This window comes from Rana temporaria, chromosome 3 (assembly GCF_905171775.1).
Source record: "Rana temporaria chromosome 3, aRanTem1.1, whole genome shotgun sequence".
NCBI lineage: Eukaryota > Metazoa > Chordata > Amphibia > Anura > Ranidae > Rana > Rana temporaria.
Window position 1 is genome coordinate 444,731,559 of NC_053491.1, and position 19,509 is coordinate 444,751,067.

The window sequence follows — 19,509 nt, forward strand, 5'->3', positions numbered from 1 at the left end:
GCATGCGCACTGGGCTATTTTAAGCCCGGCGCATGCGCAGTTCGTTCGAATTGGGGGCGCGCTTAATTTAAATACAAGCCGCCCACTTGGATTTACGCGGTGATACGCCGGGCCAATTACACTACGCCGCCCCAAACTACGGAGCAAGTGTTTGGGGAATACGGCAATTGCTCCTGTAGGTTGGGGCGGCGTAGTGTAAATGGCTTACGCGCCGCCCGCCTAAAATATACGTGAATATGGCCCGGAGTATTTCTGAGCATTTTCAAACAGCGCCGCTCGGCTCCGGCGCCCCCCTTACCTCAGGCCAAACGCGGTACTGCACACCGCTGTGGCCTGAATCCTGCTCGTTTTGCGAGACAACACTCGCAAACCGAGTCAGGATTTTTAAAAATGCAGTGCTTGTATTGCGAAACGCTCGTTAACCGCGTTACTCGCAATCCGAGGTTCCACTGTAGTTTGTTTTTACATTTTAGAATTGAGTGCCTTCAGACTGTCCATAATCTTATTGGGTGCCTTGAGATTGTCTATAATTTTAAAGGATGCCTTGACTGAAAAAAGGTTGAGAAACACTGGTTTCTGCAGAATTACAATTTTTGGGATTAGGTGCCCCCCGAACCATGGGTCTCCTCAGCTCTCTTCTAACCCAAGGGTTACACACATCAAAATGGACTGGTGGATTGACTAAAGTCCATTGTGAAGCACAAGAGCCTCGAGTGGGTTGGCTAGGTCTCTTAGGATTTGCCATGTTTTCACGTTTTATTGGAGTGTTCCTTTAAGATAACTGTTGGTAAAAGTGTGTCTCAATTATCGGCTCTTCTCTTCTTTAACAGACGTGTGGAAAGATTGGGTGACAAGGAATCCGCATCTCCTGGGAGCCCTGTTCCAGACACGGCATCTGTGCAGAGGTCAGTGTTATTGTCAGTGTCAACCCAGGCCACCTACCTCCAGCAGGAAAGCTGCTTTCACTGTTTGTGCAATCTGTCATGGAACACTGCTTTTTCAATTCATTTATTAACATTACTGGGTGAATTTGGTTTAACAGCCACTGCAGCTCTTTGCTTCTGCCATGCCTTTAACTTCCTTTTTTTTTATAATTAAACTTTATTAAATGTTTTTCTTTACATATAACATTTAACATGCCTTAACACCTAAAAGGCAGCTCGATACTACCATCCTTTACTATATGGTGGTTTCCGGTCCTCCTCAAACAAAAATAAATGAAGGGGGGGGGGGGGGGGGACGACGACGACGCAGGAATACGTTTGTGACTATAAAAAATGTATTAATATATATGTATTCCTAGTGCTATATACTTGTGATATTTATTATTTATTATGTTCCTCTGTGCCTTCTTATATTTATTTGTCTGTGATTCAGGTTTACCTCCCTTATTGAGGGGTAAACACCCCCCCCCCCCAAAAAAAAAAGGGGGTTGTGTTTAAAATGTTATATTTATATGTGTCTTCCTATTTATAATTATAGTATTCCCTTCTAAATTATATAGCCGGATTCAGGTAGGGGCGCGTATCTTTAAGGCGGCGCAGCGTATCGTATTTACGCTACGCCGCCTAAAGTCAGAGAGGCAAGTACTGTATTCACAAAGTACTTGCCTCCTAACTTACGGCGGCGTAGCGTAAATGCGGCCGGCGTAAGCGCGCCCCAATTCAAATGAGGATGGGGGGGCGTGTTTTATGTTAATTACTCGTGACCCGACGTGATTGACGGTTTTTACGAACTGCGCATGCGCCGTCCGTGTACATATCCCAGTGTGCATTGCTCCAAAGTACGCCGCAAGGACGCATTGGTTTCGACCTGAACGTAAATTACGTCCAGCCCCATTCACGGATGACTTACGCAAACGACGTAAAATTTTCTATTTTCGACGCCGGAACGACGGCAATACTTAACATTGACTAGGCCAACTAGGGGCAGCTTTATCTTTACGTGCGTATCTCTTACGGAAACGGCGTATCTTTACTGCGACGGGCGCACGTACGTTCGTGAATCGGCGTATCTAGTAATTTACATATTCTACGCCAAACTCAACGGAAGCGCCACCTAGCGGCCAGCCTAAAAATTACACTTTAAGATACGACGGCGTAGGAGACTTACGCCGCTTGTATCTTAGCCTAATTTAAGCGTATCTGGTTTCCAGAATATGCTTAAATTAACGCCGGCGTAGATTCAGAGTTAGGACGGCATATCTACTGAAACGCCGGCGTAACTCTCTATGAATCTGGCTATTAGTGTTTTTGGATGCTGCTGAGTTACACCTCCTTTATGGGGCATAACTTTGCGCCGGACGTACGACTTTACGCGCACTGCGTCGGACGGACGTACGTTCGTGAATCGGCGTATCTCCCTCATTTGCATATGTGAATAGAAAATCAATGGGAGCGCCAAATACGACCAGCGTAAATATGCGCCCACTCTACGCCGGCGTAGGCAAGTTACGTCGGTCGGATGAAGCCTATTTATAGGCGTATCTTAGTTTCTGAGTCAGGCGCACAGATACGACGGCGCATATTTGCACTTACGCGATGTATCTCGAGATACGTCGGCGCAAGTGCTTTGTGAATCCGGGCCAATATTTTTTAGTTTTTGCTATAATAAATATCCCATTTAAAAAAAGAAAAAAAAAATGTTTTCAGTTTAGTCCGATACGTATTCTTCTACATATTTTTGTTAAAAAAAAAAAAATCACAATAAGCGTATAGTAATTGGTTTGCGCAAACGTTAAAACGCCTACAAAATAGGGTATAGAATTATTACTTTTGTTTTTATTTTTTTACTTTCACGACTGCGATATTACGTCGGACACTTTTGACACATTTTTGGGACCATTCACATTTATCCAGCGAACAGTGCTAGAAAAATGCACTGGTTACTGTATAAATGTGACTGGCAGGGAAGGGGTTAACACTAGGGGGCATCAAGGGGTTAAATATGTACCCTGGGAGTGATTCTTACTGTGGGGGAGGGGGAGTGACTGGGGGAGGTGACCGATGGTTGTCCCTATGTACAAGGGACACACCATTGGTCTCCTCTCCCTGACAGGACGTGGAGCTCTGTGGTTACCCTGGCTCTGTGACTGCCGATCACTTGTGCCTGGTATATAGACGGCCTCCTTGCAGATCAGAGCCACCTTGCGGCCGTATGTAGTCGGCCGCAGGGTGGGAAGTGGTTAAAGGATCACTAAAGATAATTTATTTTATTTTTTTAAACAACAAACATGTTATACTTACCTCCACTGTGCAGCTCGAGTGGCCCCAAACCTGGTCTTCTGGGGTCCCTCGGCGGCTGTCTCGGCTCCCCCCCACAAGGATTTAACACCTTCATGCGAGCGTGCTTGCATGGTGTTGGGTTCTTGCGGGCGCGCTCCCGTGATACAGCCGGCGGCCATAGCTGCTCACTGTATCACTCGGCCCCGCCCCCCGGCACGCTGCAGCATTGGATGTGATTGACAGCAGCGCGAGCCAATGTCTGCGCTGCTTTCAATCCATCCACTGTAACCAATCAACGGCCAGGCTGAGCGCCGAGAGAGGATGTCGGGGGCGAGCGCGGGACTTTCGAGGAGTCAGGTAAGTAAAACATTCACATTCGCAACCCCCCCCTAGCTCCAGGGGGCCCCTGCAGCCTCCCTGTCATATTATCATATTCTCCACAAAGTCCAGCTCCGATCTGCCCAAGGGCCCCACAGCCATGCTCCAGTATTGGGCTTCCACTTTGCCTTTCACGGTCCACACCCCTCCGTTCTCATTGGCTGGGGACAAGCTGTGAGCCATTTCCTCAATGTAGAGGACTCGGAGCACAGGGTGAGAACAGCCCACTGGCCAGGTCAACTTTTGCATCGGGGCCCACAAGCTTCAAGCTACGCCTCTGGGGACACAGATGGCAAAAAATAAATAAAAAACCAACAGAAGTTACAACCCTCCCTTATGCTATCCAAAATGTAAAAAAAAAATGTTCAGTAACCAGTACCAACCAGCCAGAAACCATCTATTTAAGGCCTGTTTTTATTTTCTATTTTTAGTTTTGGATAAAGAAGGGCATAGTTAAAGCTCTGTCAGGTTTTTGTTGTTTCGTTTTTTTTTCTATGTCCCCCCCCAATCCCCTTCTGGATTCCCCAAAAAATTGCTTTACATGTCTTCCCCTTGCCATACTTCAGTGCTGCCCTTCTCTGCTGCTCATTGCTGCCCACTTTTGGGTTGAATGGCAGCCAGCGCCAGCCCACCTACTGCTGTGAGCCCAGGCTGTCATGGACCCATCCCCTCATTACACCAGACTTTGCTCACAGTACTGCTGCACTGAATAGTGCTCACATGTCATAAGTGCCCTTTAGTGTTGCAGTACTCTTACTACCAGATAAAAGGAGTAAGTACCTATAATGTCACCTGGGCCAGCAACAAATAGATTCAGTTAAGGTATGTAAGAAATTTAAAGTATAGGCACAGGGGAAGGTTCAGGGAGCAAATGGGAGTACTGAGGGGGCAAGAGAACTGGAGATCTGTGTCCTGCTGCAGTGACTCACAAAACAACAGAGCCAGAGGGCCAGATAGATATCCAACATTTTTACCAATGGCACACAGTATTTATTTTTTGAAAGGTTCCTTAAAGTACAAAACAAGACAAAGAAGTGTATGGCCCGGATTCAGAAAGGACTTACGACAACGTATCTCCAGATACGCCGTCGTAAGTCCAAATGTGCGCCGTCCTATCTATACGCTTATTCAGGAAAGCAGATACGCCTGATTTTTGGCAAGATACGACCGACGTAAGTCTCCTATGACGTCGTATCTTGGGTGCATATTTACGCTGGCCGCTAGGGGTGCTTCCGTTGATTTACGCGTTGAATATGTAAATTACCTAGATACGCCGATTGACGAACGTACTTGTGCCCGTCGCAGTAAGCTACGCCGTTTACTTAAGGCGTACGTCCGGCGTATTTTACGTCGTTTACTTAAGTCGTACGTGAATGGGGCTGGGCGTAGGTTACGTTAACGTCGCATGAATAGACCCGGCGTATCTTAGGGAGTAAATTTGACGTGATCCTGAGCATGCGCACGCATGCGCCGTTCGTTCGGCCATGCATTTACATGGGGTCACGCTTCATTATAATACAACACGCCCACTGCCTTGCTACTTTGAATTACGCGGACTTACGCTGGCCCATTTACGTTACGCCGGCGTAAATATGGGAGGAAGTGCTTTGTGAATACTCAGCTTGCCTCTCAATGTTGCCTCTAAAGATGCGCCGATCTCTCTGAATCCCGGGCCTATATGTCTTTTTCTACCAATAGTGCCAGCCTGGGATGTACATGGAATTCTACATATTCCCAATTCCTTGAAGCATGTATAGATAACATGCTGTACTATTTATACAGTGCTGTGAAAAGGTATTTGCTCCTTCATGATTTTTTATTTATTTTTTGCATATTTGTCACACTTAAGATTCAAATCATCAAATTAATTTTAATTTTACATAAAGATAACCCAAGTAAATACAAAATGAATTTTTTATATGATGATTTCATTTATTAAAGCGGAGGTTCACCCTAAAACATTTATATACCATTCCAACCAGCATACTGCCGACATGTACAGTATGCTGTTTTTTTTTTTTCCGCTGTACATACCATTTTATACTTGTTTTTCTTTTCAGACTCCCGCGGGGGAATAGGCGTTCCTATGAAGATGCGTAGATGATTGACCTGCGGCTAAGGCGCGTCACGTGTTCTGAAAAGGTCCGGACTGGGACTCGGTGCTATACGTCCCAGTTCGGCTATTTTCGGAAAGTGTGAGGCGCCTTAGCCGCACGTTAATCATCTACGCCTCTTCATAGGAACGTCTATTCCCCGCGGGAGTCTGAAAAGAAAAACAAGTATAAAACGGTATGTACAGCAAAAAAAAAAAAAAAACAGCATACTTTATAACCGAATCCTGCTTTAAATGCCTCCACAACTTTATCCCTGACCTGTCTGGTGTTTTCCTTGGCTTTCATGATGCTTATTGTTCACTAAGGTTTTCTAACAAAGCCTGAGGGCTTCACAGAACAGCTGTATTTTTACTGAGATTAAATTACACACAGGTGGACTCTATTTACTAGTTAGGTGACTTCTGAAGGTAATTGGCTCCACTAGATTTTAGTTAAAGGTATCAAAGTAAAGGGGGCTGAATCAGTGTCGGTGCATCCATAGAGGGCGCCTGGGCGCCGCCCCCTCTCGCTTCCGCACCGCCACTGATACAATACATAGATTCATGCATTGCATGAATCAATGTATTGCCACTACCGCAGACTATTCAGATGGCCGGCCCCCTGGGGAGCGCCAGCCATCTGAATAACGGCAGCTGGTTGGCTGTGGAAGTGCCTATCAGAGCCAGCGGCTCTGGGCGGGAGAAGACATCGAGGCACCAGAAAGGTAAGTGCCGGGCGGGGGCAGAATTTTACAGGGCACAGTGGCGATAATTACAGGGGCACAGTGGCGATAATTACTGGGGCACAGTGGCGATAATTGGCACAGTGGTGACAATTGGCACAGTGGTGACAAAGGGCACAGTGGCGACAATTAAAGGGCACAGTGGCGACAATTAAAGGGCACAGTGGCGACAAAGGGCACAGTGGTGATAATTACTGGGGCACAGTGGCGATAATTGGCACAGTGGCAACAATAAAAGGGCACAGTGGCGACAAAGGGCATAGTGGCGACAAAGGGCACAGTGGTGACAATTAAAGGGCACAGTGGCGACAATTGATTGGCACAGTGGCTGCGTTTGATGGCATGGCACAGTGGCTGCGTTTGATGGCATGGCACAGTGACTGCGTTTGATGGCATGGCACAGTGGTGACAATAGATGGCGCAGTGGCTGTGTTTGATGGCATGGCACAATGGCTGCGTTTGATGGCATGGCACAGTGGTGACAATTGATGGCACAGTGACTGTTTGATGGCATGGCACAGTGGCTGTGTTTGATGGCATGGCCCAGTGGCTGCGTTTCATGGGCCCAGTGGCTGCATTTGATGGGCACAGTGGCTGCATTTGATGGGCACAGTGGCTGCATTTGATGGACATAGTGAGGCTGCAATCGTTTTTTTTTTCGTTTGTTTGCGCCCCCCCAAAAATTTTGAGCACCAGCCGCCACTGGGCTGAATACAAATGCACGCCACACTTTTCACATCTTATTTGTAAAAAAAAAAAATTGAAAACAATTTATGATTTTCCTTCCATCGGCGCAGATTCAGACTTACGACGGCGTATCTACTGATACGCCGACGTAAGTCTCTGAGAATCTGGCCCTATATGTACAAAATGAAAAGCTTTCATCATCTCACTGCTCTCTGGTTTCTTAAAAGGAAGACCCAGTGGAGACACTCCTGTCCAATACCGGCCCTCTGCTGCATCCGAATCATTCCTGATACAGATGTACTAACCAACTGATTCATCTCATCAATGAGCCACAGACTGAGATACATGGAGAACATTGTGTTCTTTGCAGTGTCTGGTGGCCTCATTTAACCAGATCCATGCACTATTCCTTCTAGGAAATACAAAACATTCTGTGGAATTCCACAATGATTCATTGCTATATAACAAAATGGAATATTTCTATATAGGAAAGGCCATCCATCCAAAACAACAGCTGTTTTGCATGACCTCACTGCGCCATAATTTATTATTACTGATAAAAAAAAAACTGCAATGTGTTCTACTTCTATGTATTATGGAAAAAAAAAAAACGCATTATGCCCCGTACACACTATCGGATTTTCTGATGAAAAAACTCATATGGGGCTACACACGATCGGAAAATCTGATGGAAAAAGTCCATCTGACTTTTTCCATCGGATTTTCCGATCGTGTGTAGCCCCATATGAGTTTTTTTCGTCAGAAATTCCGATGAATTCGGAGTTTAGATATAGAACTATTTTTTTCCGATGGAATTCCGATGTGATTTGGCCGGGCAAAAGCCTGATCGTGTGTACGCGGCATTACAGTCTCGTACATCCTTTTCATAAAATGAATATTGCATGTTTGCGCTTCCTTGAGGGTTGTACAAACAATGAGAATATCGGACGAATGATCGTCCATTTTTTTTTTTTTGGCAAGCTAGTCTCATATCGAAAATGAAGAGGTTACTCAAAAATTCTCGAAAGCCGTGTACTAACGATCTGATTATCGTACGAATTGCTTTAAAAAGTTTTATTTTTCATACAAATTTCGGATGGCGTGTACCAGGCTTTAACCACTTGCCGACCGCCGCACGCCTATTTACGTCGAGAGAATGGCATGGGCAGGCAGATTGGTGTAAAGGTACGTCCATTTGAATCTGCGCGCGCCGACCGTGTGCCTCTCGAGTGCGGCCACGGGTCCCGGGAACTCAATGTTCCCGGAAGTCCCATAATTGCGGTCAGCAAGAGCAGAACGGGGGAATGCCTTTGTAAACAAGGCATTCCCCTATTCTGCCTAGTGACACTAAGACATTAAGGCATTCCCCTATTCTGCCTAGTGACATAAAACAGTCCCCTACTTTGTAGACGCTATAACTTTTGCGCAAACCAATCAATAAACGCTTATTGCGATTTTTTTTACCAAAGATACAGTATGTAGAAGAATATGTATTGGCCTAAACTGTGGAAAAAAAATTTTTATATATATTTTTTGGGGATATTTATTATAGCAAAAAGTAAAAAATATTGTTTTTTTTTCAAAGTCGCGCCATCCTACCGACACAAGGCCGGTGTTTTTTTTTTGTTGTCAGCACATACCTGTTAATCCCGATTTTCACCTCACGGCGATCCCGCGGGAGTGGGCGTTCCCAAGCACTGCCTGTGATTGACAGGCTTCCGAACGGCGCGTCACAGGTTGCCGGAAAAACCCGAACGTCGGTGCGGCTCTATACGGCGCCTGCGCACCGACGTTCGGGTTCTGTCGGCAACCTGTGACGCGCAGTATGCGCCGTTCAGAAGCCTGTCAATCACAGGCAGTGCTTGGGAACGCCCACTCCCGCGGGATCGCCGTGAGGTGAAAATCGGGATTAACAGGTATGTGCTGACAACAAAAAAAAAACACCGGCCTTGTGTCGGTAGGATGGCGCGACTTTGTGTAGTGTCAAAAAATGTTTTAAAGGGTGAACCTACCCTTTAAGCACCTAGGTGCAGGAAGAGGGAAGATTAACTATTCTGCCTAGCAACAACACTTTAAAGGCATCTAAAAAAAAAAAAAAATTCTTAAAGGACTAATGACATTTTTTTTAAAACTACTGATGTAATGTTATATTTATGGGTGGAACTCCACTTTAATGCCAGTCTAGATTTTAGTCCACTTTTCTCAAAATTCTTCTCTAAGAACTGACTAGATCCTGTTTTCACTTTAGGGTGGTCCGTGGCCTCCTCCAGACCTGGCTGGAGAGACACCCTCAGGACTTTCGTGACTCCCCACAGTGTTTACAACTCGTCTCCCACTATCTAAGCCAGGACTGTCGAGAGACACCCAGCCAGCTACTCCGCCTTCTTAAAAGTCTAGAAGAGGAGGGAGAGCAGGACCCAACGCAGAACGGTAAGATCCGCTAACCAAAGAGTCTGTGCATACTCTAGGCTTGTTCCTTACCTTGCTCTTCTTTCTTTATTTTAGATTGGAGGCATATTACCCGACCAGCAGAGGGAGACTGTGAACCCTCTGCACATAGTACTTCCTTATTGTCAAACCCACCCCAGGATGTGGCAGAACAACTAACCCTCATAGATGTGGTAAGTACTTGGGTACAAATTTACAGACATATTATACATTACATTTTATACATAATACACAATTCCCTAACCATTCCGACTTTAAAGGCACAGTAAACAATAAGGATATAGAAAAATAATTATCTTTATTAAAACATAAACACATACATGGTGTACAAAAGGACACGAAGAAAAAGTTTAAAAAACATATACATGAAAATACCTGATATATGATGTGTGCCCAAGTGCATCAACGCGTTTCGCCGTTAAGCTTCGTCAGGACAGGTTAGGGATTTGTTTGTTGTAAGAACAAAAGCATTCCGCTCTCTCCCAGGGGGCTATTTTGATATTTCAACACTACCAAGTTTCTGTAGCATGGCTTTGGTATACTGTGGTATACTCCTATGACTGGATATAGCTGAACTTACTTGTTTATTTGATATGTTGGACTGGAAGATTTCGCCTAGGGTCATTCCTTACCCTCTATGGTCATCTCTAGTTTTTACCCCCTGATTGAGGCTATAATACAAGTACATCTCAATTTTGGAGCCACTGGTTCCCTTTGACTCCCTGTTATGAGAATCACTCTTTCTTTATGAGCCAACACTTTTTCCTTTATTGGACAAAATGTATTTCTCTTTTCGTCCATGGACAGACACAGCTCCTTAAATCTTGACAAGTGGGTTGAGTTCCATCCATTAGGAGAAGATCCTCTCCTATGAACAGGAACATAACCCACTTGTCAAGATTTAAGGAGTTGTGTCCGTCCATGGACGACAGAGAAAAGGATTTTACGGTGAGTACAAAAAATCCTATTTTCTCTTATCGTCCATGGACGGACACAGCTCCTTAAGTCTTGACAGGTGGGTTATGTTCCTGTTCATAGGAGAGGATCCTCCTGTCAGCCCCTATAGTAGAAGGAATTTGCGGTGGCTCCATTACTTTAATACTCGCTGCGCCCAGGGCAGCCGTTCCTTCTGCCCAACCCTTGTCCCAGCCCTGCATGGTTGACCCTGCAAGCACCACCTGGCTCAAAAAAAATGTATTTAAGAAATCAAATGGGGCAGGTGGAAAACTATTGTCCGAACAGTGCAGTTGTTCAGCAGTACCATTATATCCCAGGGCTGCGTGAATACCAGAGGTGGCTCTTTAATTAGGCAAACTAGGTGGTCGCCTAAGGCCTTGCACACACACAGGGGCCCCGCGGCCACTAATTTGCCTAATATATGTATGATGGTTAAGGAGGGTGCCCTAGAAGTGGTGCTGATCACCTGGGTGCTAGATCTGTGCATCTTTCTGCGGGCCTTTTTTCTTGCTTGAATTATTTTTCCATTTTGGGGATGTAAGTGGGGCCTCATGTCTAAATTTTGCCTAAGGCCTCACAAAGCCTAGAGCTGCCTTTGCTGAATACTAGGGTTGTCCCGATACCGATACTAGTATCGGTATCGGAACCGATACCAAGCATTTGCCCGAGTAATTGTACTCGGGCAAATGCTCCCGATGCTTCACCCAATACTTGTACTGTCAGCGGTGATCAGTGCATGGGGAAGTTACAAGCACTGATCAGCACTGTATAGATTAAAAAGTAATTTATCCGCTTCTCCCTCTCTCCCCCCCCCCCCAGCTTTCAGCTGCTTTAAAATCAGCGGTGATCGGTGCTTGCAACTCCCCCACACACGATCACCGCTGACTGTCCCGTGTCCTCCTCCAGCCCCCCTCCGTTTTGCTGCAGTCTCCCTCCCTCCATGTCTCCCGCCGTGTTTCTCTCTCCCTCCGTGTATCCCTCCGTGTCCCCCCTGTGTTTCTCTCTCCCTCTGTGTATCCCTCCGTGTCCACCCGTGTTCCCCCCAGTGTTTCTCTCTCCCTCTGTGTCCCCCCCGTGTTTCTCTCTCCCTCCGTATATCCCTCCGTGTCCCCCCCCCGTGTTTCTCTCTCCACCCCCTGGAACTGTCAGGATGGAGAGCGGGGTAGGAGCCGGTAAATCCGGCTCCTTACTGCTCCGAATGGACAGAGTCAGTAATCACTGACTCTGTCTATTCACATAACTGAAACATTGTAACTGTGATTACAATGTTTCAGTTTATGAATGAAGAGAAGCGGCTGTCTTTACTCCATTCATTTTCAGCGCAGCTAATGCTGCTGAGAAAGGGACTGGGGAACATGTGTTCCTAGTCCCTTTCTCTGTCTCGAAGGGGAGATGTCAGAGGTCTGTTAAGACCCCTAATATCTCACCAAAGCCCCCCAACAGGGCTAAAAAAATAAATAAAAAAATATTATAGAAAATAATAAAAAAATAAAAGAAAAAACACACTGACACGGTCCACCCCCCCCCCCCCCCCTTAAAAAAAGAAAGCATTATAAATAAAAAAAAAATTTAAAAATTTAAAACAAATTGTTAAAGATAAAAAAAAAAAACTACTGACACATGTGCCGCTGTCACATGAGATTAAAAATAAGTATCGGTATTCGGTATCGGCGAGTACTTGAAAAAAAGTATCAGTACTTGTACTCGGTCTTAAAAAAGTGGTATCGGGACAACCCTACTGAATACAAGTGGAGAATTCTCCATCCACGCTGTTTAGTGTGGAATTGACTGATTTTCGCTCACTCAGCCCACGATTACAATCAAGCCATGTATGAATAGCTTAACAGAGAAAATTGAGGTCATCCGTGGTCTATGGCAGTTGTGTGCAAATCACAGAAGTGGCTGAACAGAACGGCAGGTCATGGAAGATAAATCAGTACAATATGTGTGTCTGACAACAGCTACACATCATGACGCCATAACCTCTGCGTATACAAGTAGGCCATCCTGTATAAATCACTACAAGAGGGAGAGAAGATTGTGTAACTGGGATCGCCTGGATAGGGGTATAATTTATCTGGGCATGCCCGCTGTGTCCTGCCAAGTGAATGTTGTAACACCGGGATCACAGATTCTATGACAGTGACTTCCAGCCCAAACACTGACCTAGGACTGAGCGGGGACAGTAAGGACACGCCTGTATGAGGCACAGCACAACGCATTATTGACACTAATAACATATTACAAAATTCTCCGCTGTGATTGGGCTGGAGCTGAAATCCAAAACAGACAAAAAGAGCAGTAAGTACTTTAACCCTTAACCACTTCAATACCAGGCACTTTCCCCCCCTTCCTGCCCAGGCCAATTTTTAGCTTTCAGCGCTATCGCATTTTGAATGACAATTGCGCGGTCATGCTAATCTGTACCCAAAGTACCGTAAGTCTCTTACGCCGTCGTATCTTAACTGCATATTTACGCTGGCCGCTAGGGGCGTGTACGCTGATTTACGCCTAGAAATATGTAAATCAGCTAGATACGCCAATTCACGAACGTACGCCCGGCCGACGCAGTACAGATACGCCGTTTACGTTAGGCTTTTCCCAGCGTAAAGTTACCCCTGCTATATGAGGCCTAGATGAGGCGTAGCAATGTTAAGTATGGACATCGGAACAGCGTAAAATTTTTCACGTTTTACGTCATTTGCGTAAGTCGTTCACGAATAGGGCTGGGCGTCATTTACGTTCACGTCGAAAGCATTGGCTTCTTGCGGGTTCATTTGGAGCATGCGCACTGGGATACTTTCACGGACGGCGCATGCGCCATTCGTAAAAAGCGTCATTTACGTGGGGTCACATTAAATTTACATAACACACGCCAACATCTTCCACATTTGAATTAGGCGGGCTTACGCCGGCCTATTTACGCTACGCTGCCGCAACTTTGGTTTGAGAATACGGCACTTGCCTGTCAAAGTTGCGGAGGCGTAACGTAAATAGGATACGTTACGCCCGCACAAAGATGCGCGCTTCTACGTGAATCCGGGCCTAAGTTTTCTCCTTCACTGATGGACACTAATTTGTGGCTAGTCTCTGCTGGTGAGAGAAGAGGACCACCAGATGTGTATCTCATCTCCTCTCTGACCGAACCCCCGGAAATATCTATCACTATGGGATGGTTTTGACTTGACGAAACGGGCTGGAACCCACCGAAGCAGCCTCTAAAGTGGCTGTGTTAAATGAGCATTTCGCTATGCTGGACCAGGCTTTACTCCAGTCTGTAAGGTCAATGTGGGACAGGTCTCATTCCCATTTGAGTACATAAGAGAGGGAGGTAGAGGTGCTGCGAACAGCAATTTTCAAGTTTTGCCACAGATTCTCAATGGGATTTAGGTCTGGACTTTGACTGGGCCATTCTAACACATGAATATGCTTTGATCCAAACTGGGGGTGCCCAACCTTTTGAAGAGCAAGGGACACTTAAGCAACTTGGTAACCAAGGTTGCAGGCCACAATAAGCGGAGCAGGTGGATGACAGGTCATGGCTATTTTATAGGCCCTCAGATCAGGACAAATTCCCTTCTATTTTTTTTAGCGGATCGGATTGGAGGTAGGCGGGCGTAAATGGAAAAAAGTCTGTTTACGTCTGCCGCTCTATAGAGGTGAATTGAGGATCCGATTGGGTCGGGCCGATCTTGTGAAAAGGGCCTAAGACTGCTTTCACACTCATGTGCTGCAGTTTACGCACACCGCGGGTGCAGCATAGTGCACCTGTGTCTATCCTGCGGGTTAGCTGAACTTTGCCATAGACTCCGTCTGTGGCAAAAGCCGGCGCTGTACAGGAAGCATTGGCTTATGGGGCTTTTCTTTGCAGCTGCTTTCTTCCTCTACCACCAGCTTCATTTACAACACTAATTACTGTGGTATGCTGTGGTATGCTGGAAACCCCCCATTCCAGAGCAGATGGCTCCGCGGGCCCATGTGATACACTCTGCGGCCATAGCCAATGGCTGCCAATAGCTGCGCTGCTATCAATCATCCAATGAAGAGCCAACTAGAGCTCGGTGAAAGCAACGCGGGATCGCGCCCAAGGAGATTCGGGTCTCAGGTAAGTAAAACGGGTGCTCGGGAAAACCACAAATCTTTACAACCCCTTTAAGGAGGACACAGGCAAATAAAATCTCCTCAGTTATGTATTTCCTAAAAAATCCTAAAAAAAAAATATAATGGCCCCGATTTACATACATCGGCGCATATTTATGCGGGCGTAGCGTATCTAATATACGCTACGCCGACGCAGCGCACAGAGGCAAGCACTGGATTCACTAAGCACTCGCTCCCACTCGCTCTTAGGCCCTGTACACACGACCGGATCTGTCCGCTGGGATTTATCCGCGGATCAGTTCCAGCAGACAAATCCGGTCGTCTGTACGGCCTAGCGGACATTTTTCGGCGGACATTTGTCCAGCGGACCGTTTTTCAAGCGGATAAAAATTTCTTAGCATGCTAAGAAATCTATCCGCTGGAAACATGTGACCTGTGTGGAGATTATCTCAGATGGGCTAACAGAATCCAGTCATGCGTCATCATTGATGAGTGGAGACAAGCCAGAGGAGTGCTGAATTCTTGTATGATCACCTATAATCTAGTGGTCCATACCTTGAAGTAAGAGGCCCGTGTGCTGGTGTGTTGGTGGAGGACTTCTAATTCATCTGCAGTTCATTTGGCTATGCACCCTGGGTGTCCCCTAGGATTTATGGTCTTTCACTTTTATGAATATATTTGTTGTTTTGAATACTGGTGTTTGTGAACACTTATGATTTTTAAGTACTGCATACTTTCTTTTTTTATTTTCTATGGCCCAGATTCACGTAGATCGGCGCATCTCTGTGGCGGCATAACGTATCCGATTTACATTACGCCGCAACTTAGACGGGCAAGTGCTGTATTCTCAAAGCACTTGCTCCGTAAGTTGCGGCGGCATAGTGTAAATTGGCCGGCGTAAGCCCGCCTAATTCAAATTTGGATCAGGGGGGCGTGTTTTATGTAAATGTATGTGACCCGACGTGATTGACGTTTTTCACGATTCGTGGAAATCTCCCAGTGTGCATTGCTCCTAATACGCCGCAAGGACGTATTGGTTTTGACGTGGACGTAAATTACGTCCAGCCCCATTCACGGACGAGTTACGCAAACGACGCAAAATTTCTCAAAGAATTTCTCAAAGAATTTGCGCCGTAAGTTACGGCGGCGTAGTGTAACTGTGTCGGCAGAAGTAACTAGAAGTTACGCGGCGTATCAATAGATACGCCAGCGTAAACGCTTTGTGGATCTGGCCCTATGTATCTGGCACCCTGCATGTAGATTAGGGGGCGGGTGCATGGATTAGGGGGGCAGAAAATTGCATCATTTCCAAATCAACACAGTCATTGTTGATAGAGCCTCATGCCCTGTACACACGATCACTTTTTGTGATAAAATAAAATGACATTTTTAAAAATGTAATTTAAAATGATCGTGTGTGGGCAAAATGTCATTTTATGTCTTCTGAAAAATGACAAAAAAAAAATTCGAACATGCTTGAATTTTTTATGTAATTTTTTAAAATGTAATTTTTTGTGTCATAAAAAATGATCGTGTGTGGGCAAAAATGACATTTTAAACCTGCACATGCCCAGAAGCAAGTTTTGAGACGGGAGGTAAAACTACCATTCATAATGGAGTAAGCACATTCATCACGCTGTAACAGACAAAAAAGCATGAATCATCTTTTACTAACAAGTAACCAGCTAAAAGCAGCCTCAAGGCGAAAAGAACTTCCTCTTTAGAGTGCCGTCACTTTGTTCATCATTTTTCAAAAACGATGGTGTGTGGGCAACATAATTTTTAATGATGAAGTTGGAAAAATTTCATTTTTTTTTCATGATAAAAAATTAAATTTTTTTTCATCACAAAAAGTGATCGTGTGTACGGGGCATCAGGCTCTAATCATGTGGTTCATAAAAAGAAAAAAAAACCTCATAGAAATCTATGCGTCCGGCGCCCCGCATAGAGATTAAGAGCCGGCACACAGAGTTTAGGGGGGCGGTGCCGGCTGGGGGAGCGCATACCTGTTATTAAAAGGTACCCACTCCCACTTCCACTGCGAAGTCCCCTGGAAGTACGGCCCCCTCCTCCTCCCGTTGCCAAGCCATTCACAAAGTGCAGAGTGCTAGTGCAGTAGGGAGCCATCTGTATAGTCACAAGGAAAGAAAAGGAGGAAAGAAGGAAAGAAATTTCTCAATTTGCCCATCAGCACAGTCACTGTTGATTGGGGAATCCCTCCCGCTGCACTATTTTACAATGACAGTGGGAGGTTTCCATGCCGTCAGAATACAATGATCACTGCGGGCACCTATAGCCACCAGCAGTAATCGCACAAGAAAAACCCAACCTCAATCGATAGATCAACTTCAGTACAACCAGCCTGTCTATAGCTGGATCACAATTCCGCCGGTTCCCACTGAACAGGCCAAATTTTGATCCGTCTATGACCCGGCCTTAGCTATTTTTTCTCATTTGTACATTTATGTAAATCTAAAATCAAATTTTCAGTATGTTTGGCATTGTGCCTCACTGTATTCAGTTTTTCTAACCAAATTGTTATTTTTGTGAACGGCTAGTAGTAGTAGATAATCACATTTAAATAGTCTTGTTCTGTAATGTTGAAGATATGTCATAGCTTATCCAAGCCACTAGGGACGCCCTGGACACCCAGCAAAAGCAGCGAAGGTATCCAGTTGGTCCCGTCACCAATTCACCAACAGTACAAACACATGGCAACTGCCCCAACCTATAACTGGCCTTTGCAGCAAGGGGCACATGGAAGGGCGACACGTCAAAAAACTAACATTTCCAACTCACTTACCAGCCAGCCTTTTGTTGCCCCTGTGCTTTTTCTGGGTGTCCAGTGCGTCCCTATACCTCCAAGGAGGGGTGGGCTCCCTCTAGGAAAACCGTCCCCAAATCTATCCATGATTATATATGGGGGGACTCTCAAAATTATAGAGTTAGGACTGCCGTATACTGGGGTGCTGTGACGTGGCCGCTGCAGCTTATGCATATACAGTAAAACCTTGGATTGCAAGCAAAGTCCGTTCCGGAAACATGCTTGTAATCCAAAGCACTTGTATATCAAAGCGAATTTCGCCATAAGAAATAATGGAAACTCCGATGATTCGTTCCACAACCATTTATTCATAAGTCCTTCAGTTTATAGTCCATATAAAAAGATTATAGCAATGTGATAGGTTGTGTAACCATAAAATGTCCATCCACAAATGGAAGCCTCCACAAGGGGATTAGAAGCAAAATCCAGCAGGAGCTACAGAGTATAAAAGAGAAGAGAGGCGCCTCTAAGGCCCCTTTCACATTGAGGCGTTTTTCATGCAGTACAGCGCTAAAAATAGCGCTGCTATACTGCATGAAAAAATCATGCCCTGCAGGCTTTAATGTGAAAGCCTGAAGGCTTTCACACTGAAGCGGTGCGGTAGCAGGACCGCTCCAAAAGTCCTGCTAGCCGCATCTTTGGAGCGGTATAGGAGCGGTGTGTTTACCGCTCTTATACCGCGCCTTCCCATTGAAATCAACCCTTTTTCGGCCGCTAGCGGGGGTTAAAACCTCACCGCTAGCGCCCAAATATCGTGGTAAATACAACGGTATAGCGGCGCTACAAATAGCGCGGCTATACCGTCACCGCGGCTCCACCGCCCAATGTGAAAGCAGCCTAAGGCTGCATTCACACCTGAGCGTCGGTCGTTCGGTCGTTTTTTGGGGCGTTTTTTTCTGGCGTTTTGTTGCGCGTTTGCATACAGCGTCGTGCGACGTTTTTGTACTTCGGCGTTTTTTATTTTAGCCAATAGGAAAAATGATCATCTTTTCATCACTTGTTGCTATGTTGGTAGATTTTTTTAATCTTCTGCATGGGCGACAAGTTCTATTTATTAAAGCGACGAAACGCCCGTAGCAAACGCCCGTTGTCGCGCGATACGCTCAATTCGCGTGTTTCCAATTACTTTCTATGGGGAAAAAAACGCTCAAATACGCCCAAACCGCACGATACGCGTGACAAAAAAAGGTCCGGGACTTGTTTGAGCTTCGTGCGACAGGCGTTTGGGCGTTCAGGCGTTCAGGTGTGAACAGTCACCATAGGGAATAATGTTAATTCTCCCCTCTGGCATTTGTGAGCAGTGCGCTTCAGGCGTAAAAACGCCTAGGTGTGAATGGGGCCTAAGGCTCCATTCACACCTAGGCGTTTAAACGCCTGAAGCCCGTAGCTAGTGCAGCCTGCAATACGCTGGAGGGGTGATTTAACATTGTCGGCTATGGAGATGGTTCACATCTCGGCTATGCCGAACGCCGAACGCCGTATGCCTGAAGCTCAAAACAAGTCCCGGACCCTTTTTTTCAGGTGGCTTTCAGCGTTCGGCATAGCCGACAATGTTAATCACCCCTCCGGCGTATGTTAGGCTTAAAAAACGCTGCGTTTTGTCGCGGCAAATCGCGGGACAAAACGCTGCGGTAAAATACGCTGCGCTCAGGTGTGAATGCAGCCTTAGTGTGGAAGTGTACGGAACGTACAACATTTAACAACTCACATGGTTGATGATTAAAATAGGCACATCTAAGTATGGAGGTATCCGGGGTAAAGCTGTCCAAAGCCGCACCGCTGGCTCTCACCACTGTCAGCCTGCAATCGGAAAGACTACCCTGCAGTGAAAGCGAGGCTTGAAGTGCTCGTGGAGGGCAGCGTGGAAGGGATGATGTAAATGTCGGTGTAGAGGACGGTCTATGTGGACAACTTTATCCCAGATGACTCTATACTTAGATGTACCTCTTTTAATAATCAACCATGTGACTTGCTAAGTGTTGTACCTTCATTAAATGTAACCATATTGCTACACTTAGAGGCACCTCTCTTCTCTTTTATACTCAGTTGCGACAT

At 45.8% G+C, this 19,509-nt stretch overlaps 1 protein-coding gene across 2 annotated transcripts in view; it reads left to right on the forward strand.

The window, feature by feature from the left end:
• The window catches only part of RGL3 (ral guanine nucleotide dissociation stimulator like 3), a 157,914-nt gene that overhangs the window by 78,123 nt on the left and 60,282 nt on the right, over positions 1–19,509 (forward strand). For both annotated transcript variants that reach the window (XM_040346529.1, XM_040346530.1), the window contains 3 exons: positions 831–905; positions 9,373–9,554; positions 9,630–9,745. In XM_040346529.1, coding sequence (XP_040202463.1) covers positions 831–905; positions 9,373–9,554; positions 9,630–9,745 — 373 coding nt within the window. The remainder of the gene's footprint in view (positions 1–830; positions 906–9,372; positions 9,555–9,629; positions 9,746–19,509) is intronic.